The sequence below is a fragment of the Corapipo altera genome, unplaced genomic scaffold (genome assembly GCF_003945725.1).
Source record: "Corapipo altera isolate COAL_440 unplaced genomic scaffold, ASM394572v1 0, whole genome shotgun sequence".
Taxonomy (NCBI): domain Eukaryota; kingdom Metazoa; phylum Chordata; class Aves; order Passeriformes; family Pipridae; genus Corapipo; species Corapipo altera.
Window position 1 is genome coordinate 10,073,361 of NW_020884872.1, and position 12,524 is coordinate 10,085,884.

Sequence of the window (12,524 nt, forward strand, 5' to 3'; positions counted from 1 at the left end):
GTGCCTGCACTTACAAAAAAATAACACATCATTTTAATAGCCCTGTAAAGTTCTTCGGCAACACAGAAGAAAGAGATCTGTGGTTGAGCTTTGTCTGAGACTATGAAATGTGTTCCAGTTGTGGTTAAGATTGGTATTGTACAATCCTTCATTTTTCAGTAGAAATGTCTATCTGAATGCTCTTTTAGCTCAATGCAGCATTAGCAGGATTACGTGGAATTTCTTGGCACATTCTATATTTTAAGGCAGCCCATGATCTGTTAAGTGGGAATAGTACAGTCATGTTCCCTAGATGAACATAAACACTTGCACATGCAAGTCCTTTGGTCTGTTTAGTGTGTTGATTTGATTTGTTTTTATCTGGAGTGACAACTTGTATAATTTCAAGGATTTCAATGATTGCAGAGACCTCAGTTAGTGAACTTTGCGTGAATAAATGCATTGCACCAGAAGGAATACTGATAGTGTTTTTTTAAACTGGTATAAATGTTCTTGGTCTACTTTAGTAAGATTTTTGCATCAGGATGAAGGAATTTGTGCTTCTATTAATCACCCAGTCTTCCTGGCTGTGTCAGAGCCAGGAAATACTTTTTTATTCCTGGTCTTGAAAACAGATTGTACTCCCAGCTTAGCTGCTGCCTCCCAGTATGTTTGTTTTGTTTGTGGTTTTGTTTGTGGGTTTTTTGTTTGTTTGTTTGTTTGTTTGTTAAATTTTATTTCATCTTTTTACTCTCACAGACTGGATTTTCAAAGGAAAGAAACCTATTTGACAGGAATAAATGGTGTCTTCTAGCTAGTTCTCAATTATTGATGGTCCTGGGCATGAAAAGACCATAGGCTTATCAGCTGCACAGTCTTTATATAACCACAGTGTCGTGGGATTTTCATGTCTCTTATGTTTGACATCTTTTAGTTTTTCATTGGTTGTCCTAATTGGGTTTGGGGTACAGTCAGGTTCTCTCTTTTTGGGACTTGAAACCTGTGTCATCCAAAGTGCTCTAATTTATGATTAAGATCAAAGAATGATCAAAGCACACAGGGCAAGTTGAAGGAAGTGACCTCTACTTGCAATCCGAAAGAGCCAGTATAGTCACAGCATTGCCCAATGCATGTGTTTGCACCATGTCAAATATATTTTAGTATCTTATTAGAATATAAATTACAATAAATGTGGGTCAAATAACATATGAATCCCTTTTTCAGAATAGCTTTAACAGACTATTAAAAAAACCACAAAGCAAACCCAACTGCTAAGTTAGAATGCTTATATTCTAGATCATGTAAGTTTTCATAGTCTTTTAATATTTTACTATCTTTCCTAAAAATAAAATATTCATGGTTAAAAGAATTTTATTATTATGAAGGAGGTGCTAAGATGTTTTTTGTCAATTTTGAAAATGAGAAAATGGAACTATAATGGAAGAAGATATTGTTTTAGGGGAGAGCAAACTGGGTATAATATATTTTCTTTTTATAATTTCAAAGAAAAATAAAACAGTTTTAGAAACAACATTTCTAACGTTTAGAACCTTCTTCAAATCAGAAAATAAAACTGTCTCAAAATTTTTAGTAGGTTTTATGGGGGTTTTTTTGTAGTCAATACATTGTGTTCTGCTTTCAAAGTTGTTTTTGAGTAGCTCAGAGGAGTACTGATCTATTAAGTTTTTTTGGCTCAGCAGATCTCAGAATAAAGAAAGTGGAAAAAAATAGCAATTGAATGGATTCCAGAAATGAAATCTGACAGTGATTTCAGATTCAAATGTAATGTTGCTAAGCATTATTTAAATGACAAGGAAATTTTAAATACTGTAAATTCTGGTTTTGCTGTTTGCTTACCAAGATGGAATAAATTGATTTTTATAATCCTGTTTGCAGGTGAGGCATCAACACTCCATTTTGGGCATCCTTCTAAAGCCCATAGCTCATATTTTCAAGACTTTAAAGATCCGTTGTGGGATGGAGGGTGTAGATTACAGGAGTAACAGAAAGCAACACACAGTATTTTTGTAAGATGCACAAATGTGAGAACTTAGTTGAAGACAGGAGGTGTATGGTGACATTTCCAAGGATGCTGATGACATTAAGCCTTAGGTAGTCAAATGCTGAGTTGACAGTGGGAACTCCAAAACTGAGCAGATGGGCAGATGATCTTCATCAGAGACAAATGTGAAGCAATGAATATGTTTTAGACAAACAGATCATACCATGCTTAGATGATGGTGAGCTTGTTACAACTCAAGAAAGTGATCCTGGTTTTGTCACTGACAGTGTTTTCAGGCGCAGGATGGAGTGGTTGCATCAGTAAGGGTATTATGAAAAAAACCCACCAACAAAAAAATGTTGATTTGCTGATATCAAATGTTGTGCTGTGCTCAAGTTAGTTACTGTGTGCAGATCTCTCTGCATGTCAAAGGGACTTACAGAAAGTATAGAAGAAAGGGGACAGTTAAAATGACCCAAGGTTTAGAGTAGCTACACTGTGTGCAGAGACTAAGAAGCTGGAGGTCTTCAGTCTGGAGAGAAATCTCAGGAGGGATATGGCTGGAGTTTATGAAGTCGAAGTGATGGGTAAACTGAATGTGGAACTACATGTTACCTAATTCCTCAGTTCCAGAAGTAAAGGTTACTTGTTGAGAGTGTAAGAGAGAGTAAAATGGATTTAAGATTTACACTGTAGTTTCTGAATGTCTAGGTTATGCTGGCCAGAGAAGGTTATGATGGAAATTATTGTGACTCAACTCTATATGATGACAGTGGATCCTGGGAGAGTATGAGGTGAATGGAGTATAGGAAGTAGCCAGTCTTCTGTGTTCCCCTTAATTCCATCTCCTGTTAGCAATGTTGATGGCACTCTGTTGGGGTAGCTTTTCTCACACACTCAGGCATTTTTCAGGTTCTGATGCACTGATTATATTTTGAGTAGGGGAGGAGGAATTCTACAAAATTGTTTTGTCAGTTTTTCTGAGGTTGCTCTGTTAAATGGTCTGCTATTTATTCTGTATGAGAACATAATATTATCACTGCATTGATAAAGAACCCTGTAAATTCAAAATATTTCCTATAATGACCACGAACCCTGTGGTTGGTTGACTTGAAAGGGGAAGATTGATATTGGGATATAATTCCAAGTTTCAACATGGTAATACAGTTTTCATAAATAATTTGAAATAAATATTAAACTACCTGCATAATAAGAACTATAAACCTGATCAAAACCATGATATTCTATAAATAACTGAAACTGATCATAAGTTCACTACACACTAATATTAATCTCAGTGATAGACTGGCAGATTTAATGAATGAAAATTATTTGGACCACAAAGGTCAACTTAATTAAAAACAGATAGGAAAATAAAACTAAATCACAAAACAATTTGAGGAATGTGTACTGCTCTTCAGTAAAAAGAAGATGTTTTAAGTTTTAAAAGGTCAAATGCAGAACCCAGGCAAAGCACAATCTTAAAATTGACTTTGAATCTCCTACCTTTGGTGCTAAAGATCAAGAGGTTATGCTTGAGTTATGTTTGTGTAGGATGTTATCTTTCACTTACCTTTATCTAAGAGTTTCAAAACTATAGAAGTTTGAATTCAGTGTTTAAAGTTTCTCTATCTTGCAGTCTAAGCCATCCAGCTAAGAATTAGGTGAGAATGTCATTTTATCTTACTGCAAACTTTGAAAAAGACCAGGCAGTCAAATAAAGTAGAACTTGATTGAAAGTCTGATACAGTGATAGTTAGCAAATTGGGAATTTAATTGAAGTTTTGTTAACATTTTTCTGCAAGTCGTATGTTTTGGAGAAGTTTGTACTCTGGAACAGTGTTACCCAAACTGAAATGTGGACTTTAGAGACCAGGGGAAGTCTCAATGACCCTTTGAATAGATGCTACTAATCCTTGAACAAGGATGGGAAAAAAGTGTCTGTTTCTCTCCCTCTTCATACTCCAGCAATCATTTTTAATACATAATCTTCTAAACTGCACCAACAGAAGTTCTCTCTGCCTTTTTGTCCTCTGAGACACTTCAGGCCATGTCATGCTGTGCATGTCTGCGCTGAGACATACCACTGGGACAGTTGAGTTTTGGATAACTTTAGGATGCGTGGTTTGCCATATCCCTAAATCCCTGTGTGCCCTTGAGTGCCTGGGTGGCAGCAACCCAGGGCTGTGGCAGCAGTGTGGTGCTGCACCTTTACTCCCTCTCCAGGAACACAGGGCCAGTACATGGAAGGACAAACAACATCTCAAGTAGGAGCTTGATAAGGGGACCACTCATAAATGAGTTGACAGCCTCATAACGGTAGTGCTGGCTGGTCTTTTTGTTTTTCACCTTTGTTAAAAATTTCTTGTGCAATTTTTGAGAACAGATGCTTGGGAATTAGATTCCTTCACTGCTTCAGAAGTAATCAGTTTGGAGTTTTTTATTCATCACGATCCTGACATTTGTTAAAATTGGGTTCAGTTGAATGGAAGAGAATTTTTCATTATTTTAGCTGCAAATACATTTACACTTTTAATGAGTTTGAACCTGCAGACTGCCTGTTCAGATCTCTACTCAAGCGAGTCTGAAGTAATTATGGAGAGAATGACAGAACAAAGGCTGTTTACCAGAATACTTCCAAATACTTTCCTGAATGTAAAAACACAAGCTTTCTGTTCTAAATAAAACTAATTGTTATAAAGTAAATCTAATTTTTAGTATTTTTCATAATGTATCTGCATTAAAGTATTCTTTTTTTTCCATAGCACATTAGCTAAAAGTGATTGGTTTCCTTCACCTGAACACTCAGTATATTGAAGGCTGTGATTAACTTCTAGTTGCAATTTAAAAACTATTTTAGGATGGAGAGATTTCATGACAGTTAAGTCAATAAATGTATTTTTTTTTCCAGAATATAATCAGCTACATATTGAATTTTTCTGAATTTTCTTTTTTTGACTGTTCAGATTTCTTATAATGAATGACTAGAAAAGAATCACTGGTGTAAATTGGTATTTACAAGTAGTTTAGCTAAACTTCTTACTGTTTAGTATTTACATCTAAATTCAAATTTTCTAAAGTTTATGTGGTATTTTCATTCAATTATTTAAAGTTCCTTACCTTAATGAATCATATTTGCACATTCTTTAGAGAGAGAATGGAAATTAATTTTTCCTTAGTGAATATTTTCTCTAAATTGTTGTTATTTTTTTGGTGACCTCTTATATTCTCAGTAACATCTACTAAACACATTAATTCCTAATCTTAGAAATGCAATAAATAAAAAATTGACAGCTGAATGTTAGAAAATAAAAAGACACAGAATATTATTGGACTTGTACATGGAAATATAAGTCACAAGTGTAGATCTGTCCTACTCCTATGATTGCATATTTTATTTCTATAACTGACATCTCCCAAATAAATCCAACATCACTTACGTGCAGTTACAAACTCTAAACATCTCATGTGCTTCACAAAGTGTTTACAGGTTGCTGTGGTATTGGTATCACATTGTTGACTATGGAGAAAATACATGAGCTGCAATATGCATTCCACGTGGTTTCTAGACACTGCAAATGAAAATACCAGCTTACTTGAAATAGGCTATGAATGTTTACGTAATAGTTAACAAATATAACTAAGGATAAATTATAGTTTAAAAAAAAAAATCTTTCCAGGGTATTTTGGGGACTGCCATAAGAATTTGATGTTGATTCAGCTTAATGCTGGTAGGAAAACTAATCTGTGATCAATGAAATATCATATATACAAAATGCTGATAGGAAAACTAATGAATTTACTACTTAGTATTAAATAGTGAATATTAATATATTTACTTCCAGGGGTATAATTTATATAAGATTCATATAAACAGCTATGCAGTCAGAATAGTTGACCAAGGGACACTGTGAATTTAGAAATACAAACATAAATCTACCATGTTTTAATATGGAAATATATACTTCTATGCTATAGTTTGAGAATTTTCCATCAAACAAGGTGGGTTTTATTTCAGTGTTAATGAAATAAACCTTTCACCAACAGAGAAGCAGTTTCAAAGTTCTTTGGGAACTTAGGCTGGTTTATAAGGATAAGACAGTAGTATATAACAGCATGCAGACCTGTGCTGGAGATGAATCTGCTTGGCTCCCTAGGGCCAGCTGCTAAAATGAAATCTTATTCCTCAGTCAGCTACTTCTCAACAAGACACTCCCAGCTGCTTTCTTGAGAGCTGCTCTTTCCATGTCTGAGTCGACTGATGGCTCTTACTCTTTACTCCAGTTTTTTTTAGGCTTGCATTTGGGAGCCCATACTCCCTAAACAACAATTAACTGTTAATTTTTTCATTGCTACCATAAATTTAAACACCTAGAAATTACATGTGTCTGTTGTTCCAAATGTAATTATGGTGATGGAAATCAGCTTGTTCAAAAGGTGTAGTCAGTCACTGAGTTAAAACTTTTAATTTGATTAGCTGGTTCAGCTAACACTGAGTGCTTTATTTTACTGTCTTGCATAATATGACACTTGTCATGCAGGATGTTATTTATAATAGAAGTAACGTTCTAGCAGGTCAAGAACGAATTGTAAAGTAAATTATAAAGTGCACCTGCATTTCTCGTTAATTGCAATGGACCTTTTAATTGCTATACTATGCACTGTTCCTGACTAGAATAAAGAAGTAGATCTTTATGGAATGCTTTTTGTTTCTGAACTCTGAAACCTTCTGTGCATGTGTGTATACATACATATGAATTATATGTATGTGGGGGGATGGGGTGCATACATGTATATGTATAAAACATCTCTAAAAGAATTCCTGGAAAGTCTTAGGTTAAAAACATCCCCATCATACTGAGCAACATTTAAATTAGTCATCAAAGTTAAAAGAAAAATAAAAATCCTTCCTTCATGATAGGAAAAGTTTAAATGTTTTAAGGGTTGGAGCTGAATTCATAAGGGTGATAAAACTGACAGTGTACTTAAGATGAAAAAAGAATCTTGCCAATTGCTATCTCTTCTAGGAGACAAGAAATCTTTTTGATTTCTCATTCAAAATACTATGCAGCTCAATAATTTTGCTCGTGGGTGTATTGAGTTGAACGCTATGTCTTTTCTGTGCCAGAATTAAAGTATTTAAACTTGTATCTTTCTCAGATACATCCTTCGGGTACCATCATATAATGTCTCCACTGAGCTATGCACTTTATAAATGAGTAGAAGGGAGAGGAAATTAAAAAAATCAAGCTGTTCCTGAGAGCTTAGGTCTCAGGGAACCTGGCCAGGTTGAGGAACAGAGGTTTTATTATGTGGTTCACAGTGTAACATTGGACGATGATTCCCAGATGTCCATAACTGGAGCAGAAAAAGACACTGCCTCAGAAAGATTCGAAGTTATGCTTCTGCTTTTAGAATTACAGGGAGTTAGTTTTTCTTTATTTTTAGCATCTGCCTCAATTTCACACAAAAAAAATATTTTATCCGGTTTTAGATAACCTATTTTGGCTTGAAACGAGCATTTGACCTCTTTGACATAAACACTTCTCAGTGAAGAACACTGTAATAAATATAATGCTATAAAGTTGGTTCTTCTCTGCATGTCCTGTGCAACCAAAATGGGTAAGTTTGTGCATCAGGAAGGTCCAGAATTTCTGGCTGCATAACAATACCTTATAAGAGATTCAGAGACTAGTACATAGAAATATTAGTACAAGAAATACTAGAGTACACCTGCATCAGGACTTTTTGTTGATCTGGTCGCATTTCCAGAAATCCTGGACAAACAGCAGTCCCTGAAAACAGTGACTCAGAATTCCATTAGAAAATCTAAAACAAAACCAAGAAAGTAGGACTTTTAATTCTTTTGCTATTTATGGTGTTCACTTTTTTATATATTTGTTAGTGTAAGTATATGTGTGCATCTATGGGTATACCCATATTTTATATATAAAGACCTAAATAGTTTTGGAGGATTTTATTTTCACAGTAAGTCTCATCTCCTTCGTTTTTCTCTAAAGAACAATTTGGCACTAGTGGCTTGTGTTTGTTTAATTCTAGGCAGTTACGGAAGAGTAACTTGTTTATGAGCTTAGAAAAAAAAACATTGGTGGCCTCAGATGTCTAGCAAATATTAGAATATACTGTATTAAGAACAAAAGCAAATAATCTGTTCTAGATCTAAAGCAGGAACTCGATCTAGAACTGTGTTGAGAGACTGTTAAAAGAGAAATTTGCCAAACGTTTCAGCTTATATGTGTTAATGTATTAAATATATTATATAGTAATTTTATTAATTTTAAAAAATACCACTTGTCATAATAAAATATAATATTACAGTTAATTAATTTTTAAATCCAGCATTTTCATGCTCTAAATGTAATTATGAATGTCGACTTTTGGGTGCTAAAGATTTTTTCTCTTTGGTAAAGGAGGCTGAGGGAAGATCTTCTCACTCTCTACAACTACCTGAAAGGAGGTCGTATTGAGCTGTGTGTCAGTCTCTTCTCCACAGTAAGAAACAATAGGACAACAGGGAATGGCCTCAAGTTGTGCCAAGGGAGGTTTAGATTGGATATTAGGAAAAATGTCTTCACAGAAAGCTGTCCATGGAAGTGGTTGAGTCACCACCTCTGGAGGAATTTAAAGGACATGTAGATGTGGCACTTGGGGAAATGGTTGGGTGACAGACTTGGCAGTGCTTGCTTAACAGTTGGATTCAATGACTTTAAAAGTCTTTCCTTGTTTCTAATCAATTTTATGATCCTTGGCTGGCGCAGAGGCTTCTGCTTTCTTCACTTTCTAGTTCTCCTGAAGACGTGGCGTGTTTAGGGCAGCCAGGCTGTGCCATGTAGCATCTCACTAGTGAGGTCTGGTGAAGAGTGTTGTATTCGATACTTTGGTTTTTACTCTGTTACTTCAGAAGGGGGACTGTAGACCCTGTAGAATACTTATTCATCTAGTACAGTGATGCTCATCTTGCATAGATGCCTTGTTAAGGAAACATAATAAGATGAAATACAGGTAAAGTCCTAGCAAAAGTTCTGTGAGTTTGCAAGTTTTGTAAAAGAATAGTTTAGTTGTACACTCCTAGTTTGTTTTTTTTTAATAGTCAGCATTCCTAGCACAGAACTCTTTACTCTCCTCAAATCTAATCTTAATCTAGACAAATTTCTTGCTTATACCGTGAGGTCAGATGTTTATTTTTCTGTGAAGTAGAACATAATTCAATTCAGCCATATGCTTATGCCCCTCTTTGCTAGTACAGTTTTCAGTGCTGACCAAATCAGACTTCTCCCATTTTACACTGTAACCTGGATGATGTTACTTAAAATGAATTTTAACAACTCTTAATTTTTCTTCCTTTGTATTCACTTTAAACAAATGCTTTTACTTAAAATATTAAGGAAGCAACTTTCTTTCCTTGTAAATAAGTGTTTCAAATGCAGAACACTTGTAGTCACTTGAATAGTTTTATTCTCTGGAAATTACAGTGAGGGAAAAAAGAGTCATGTAAGATTTTAATGCCAAAGTTTTTTTAATATAGAGTGAAATGTTTTGGTGATTTGGATGCACAAACATCTGTAGGAGAGATACTGACTGTTGGAAATTCTAAATTTTTGTTCTGCTTGAATAAAAGCCTAATCTGTAGTTTCTGAGCTGTTTGTAAGACTGTGTGTGTGTGTATGCATGTGTGCAGGCAATTGTGTCAACCAACAACTGTTTCAGTATCTTTTTGTTAAATGATGTGATACTGACACTTTTTCTTGATTCAATTTTGCCTGAAGCTTAGTCCTGTAACTTTTCTAAAGAGACTTCTTTGCTTAAGCTGGCCATCAGAAAACAGACATTAAAAGAAAAAAAAAAACCACACCAAAAATTCAAAGAAAGGAGAGCATAGTTCAAAATAAATGTTGTTCCATGTAACTTCTCAGTGTGTTTTGTGGGAAGTGACCATCATGGTAAGTATGGCACTAGAGAAAGCTCATATAATTTTTCTACTTTAATATAATTTTGCACTCAGAAATAATATATTAATAATAGCTACCTTGATTCTTCACTGTCATGTTATGTTCTTAAATATTAATACAACTTTTTATTATGTATAATGTAAGACTAACCTCTCAAACTCAGTTGGATCTTGGAAATAACCATAACAATAAAAAAAAGAACAACAAACTCAAACCAATAAACTGACTTTACATCTTTTTCTTTGATCTCAAGTAATCTTAACAAAATAATAGCAAAACCACTCTATTAGTATGTAAAAGTGATTGTTTAATTTAATTGCTAATGATTTGATCTTTCCATATGGGTAATATTCAGTGTAACATCAGTTTTGTGAATAAGTTTGGTGGATAAATTACAAGCATATTATATAAAACAAAATTTTTTTCTTCAGACGGGATCCACTCATAATGTTAATCCCAAAGGGTTCACATTCTGTCAGTGCTCCTCCCTGCTGCTCTTGAAATGTTTTTGCAGGCATCTCTTGATAACTTTGGAAGCTTTTGCACAAAAGTTCAATATATTTATATAGTCATGGTGAAAATAACCCTACCTGACTTTAGACACCTGCAATGTTTATGTTTTGGATGAGAAGATGAACAGGTGAGTTGTAGATGGAGGCAAAGCAGACATCTGAAGTTATGTACCATGCATAAATCCTATCCTGTTCTTTATTATGGACTGCAAACCTCACCTCCTTTTTGTGAATTCTTGACTGGAATGCTCTACACAAACTATATGACACAGTCACTGAAATATTTTTTAGCTCAATATGTTAAAATTAGTGTGTGTCATTTGTTACAGATCTAGTTTGGTAAAACTTGATGTTAGAATCCTTAGTTGCTGACACTCGACTTCCCTGCTGTTAGTTCACACAAAATTCTAGTCTAAATAATTAACAGTTTGAGGTTCTGGTGTGCTTGTTTGCTACCTGTCATATGTAGTTTGGAAGCTGAATTTTGTAATGTTACAAGTTATACCTTGAGCTTTTCTTTTAAAATACATTTGTTACCATATCAAAAGAGTGTTTGTCTGATAATTTTGATATGAAGAAATCTATGACACACATAAAAATAATTAATATAAATGATAAGAATTAGTTATGCCTTGTGTTTCAGTATGGATAAGCACTTCAATATAAAAATAAGTTTATAGAAACATTGATTTCAAATTTTTATTACAGGCTAGAGGAAGAAAAGAATATTTTATCAGAATTTCAAGAGGATTTGAACAAGTTGATTTCATGGTTAGAGGAAGCAGACAGTGTTATTGGGATTCCCCTTGAACCAGGGAATGAAGACCAGTTGAGAGACTGCCTTAGTAAAGTAAAGGTATTGTAAGCTTTATTCTTAATGTTCTCTTACTTTATGAATTCTACATTGAAGAGAATTAAAAACTATTTTTTGAAAAGGTTTCTCCCATCAATTACAGCATTCATTTAACATTTTTAGATAAATCAAAGCAGTGGAATTTCAAAACCCAGGAACAAATATATACTGCTCATATTAAAACAAGAAAAGTTATGGAAAATATACTAAGAGGAAAATATCTGTCACTAGGCAATTAATCATTATCTTTTTCATCCTCATTTTTTAATTCAAAACTTGACTGGTTTATATGTACAACATTTCTCTATAGGTGTCTTGTTAATGTTTTATGACTTCTCATTTGTTAAATGGTATTCGGTATTTCACAAAGGTATCCAGAATTGTATGAATAATTATAAATGTCAACTCATTAAAATATTACTGCAACATTTTCTAGACTAAACAACTAGGTGACTTATTTTTAAAAATGCTTTAACCTCCCCCCATCAGAATATTAAATATTTGTTTTTAAAGGCTGGAATATTTTCATTAATAAGTTGGAACTTTGATACTGCTAATAAATGTATTCAACAGAAGTTGCTCTGTTTAGTTTTTTGAAATGTGTTCAATAAAATGACTGTCTTTTATAATTTGTACAATAATAAATTAAACTGTAATTGGAAATTGCATATTCTTATAGAACATATGCCTAAAGGTTTCCTGTTCTCTCTTGAGTATAAGGACCTAGTTATGCTTTATGTCAATCCAAGCTGAACAAATTCAACAAGTGATGTATAGAGCATTAAGGAATCAGAAGAAAACTTGTCAGTTTGTTCTATCCTTCTTTCAACAAAATATGAAAAAAAATTCCAAAGGATTCTTTAGTAAAATTCTATCTTTAATTTTCTTTTTAAATTAAAAAAAAATAGAATAAATAACATTTGAGGAAACGGAAACTTTACCATGTGCTGAATTTTTCTCTCTGACTGTTTAGCATAAGATGTCAGTGACTTGGTCAGAGGATTTGTGAAGCTCTGTCTCTGTTGTTAAAGATATTAGACCCAAGGCAAAGAAATACAAGGGGTGTTAGATGCATCTTATCGTTTGCAGACATGATTAAAGGTTTAAGATCTAAATGATTGTTTAGAACCATGAAGGTGCTCCACTCCTCATATATACACAAATATTTCCTAATTACAGTATTTCCGAAGGATATATAACCCAAAATT

General features: G+C 33.8%; 1 protein-coding gene across 11 annotated transcripts in view; it reads left to right on the forward strand.

Annotated features, from left to right (window-relative positions):
* The window catches only part of DMD (dystrophin), a 918,699-nt gene that overhangs the window by 520,700 nt on the left and 385,475 nt on the right, over positions 1-12,524 (forward strand). For all 11 annotated transcript variants that reach the window (XM_027636380.1, XM_027636395.1, XM_027636430.1 and 8 more), the window contains one exon: positions 11,172-11,319. In XM_027636380.1, coding sequence (XP_027492181.1) covers positions 11,172-11,319 — 148 coding nt within the window. The remainder of the gene's footprint in view (positions 1-11,171; positions 11,320-12,524) is intronic.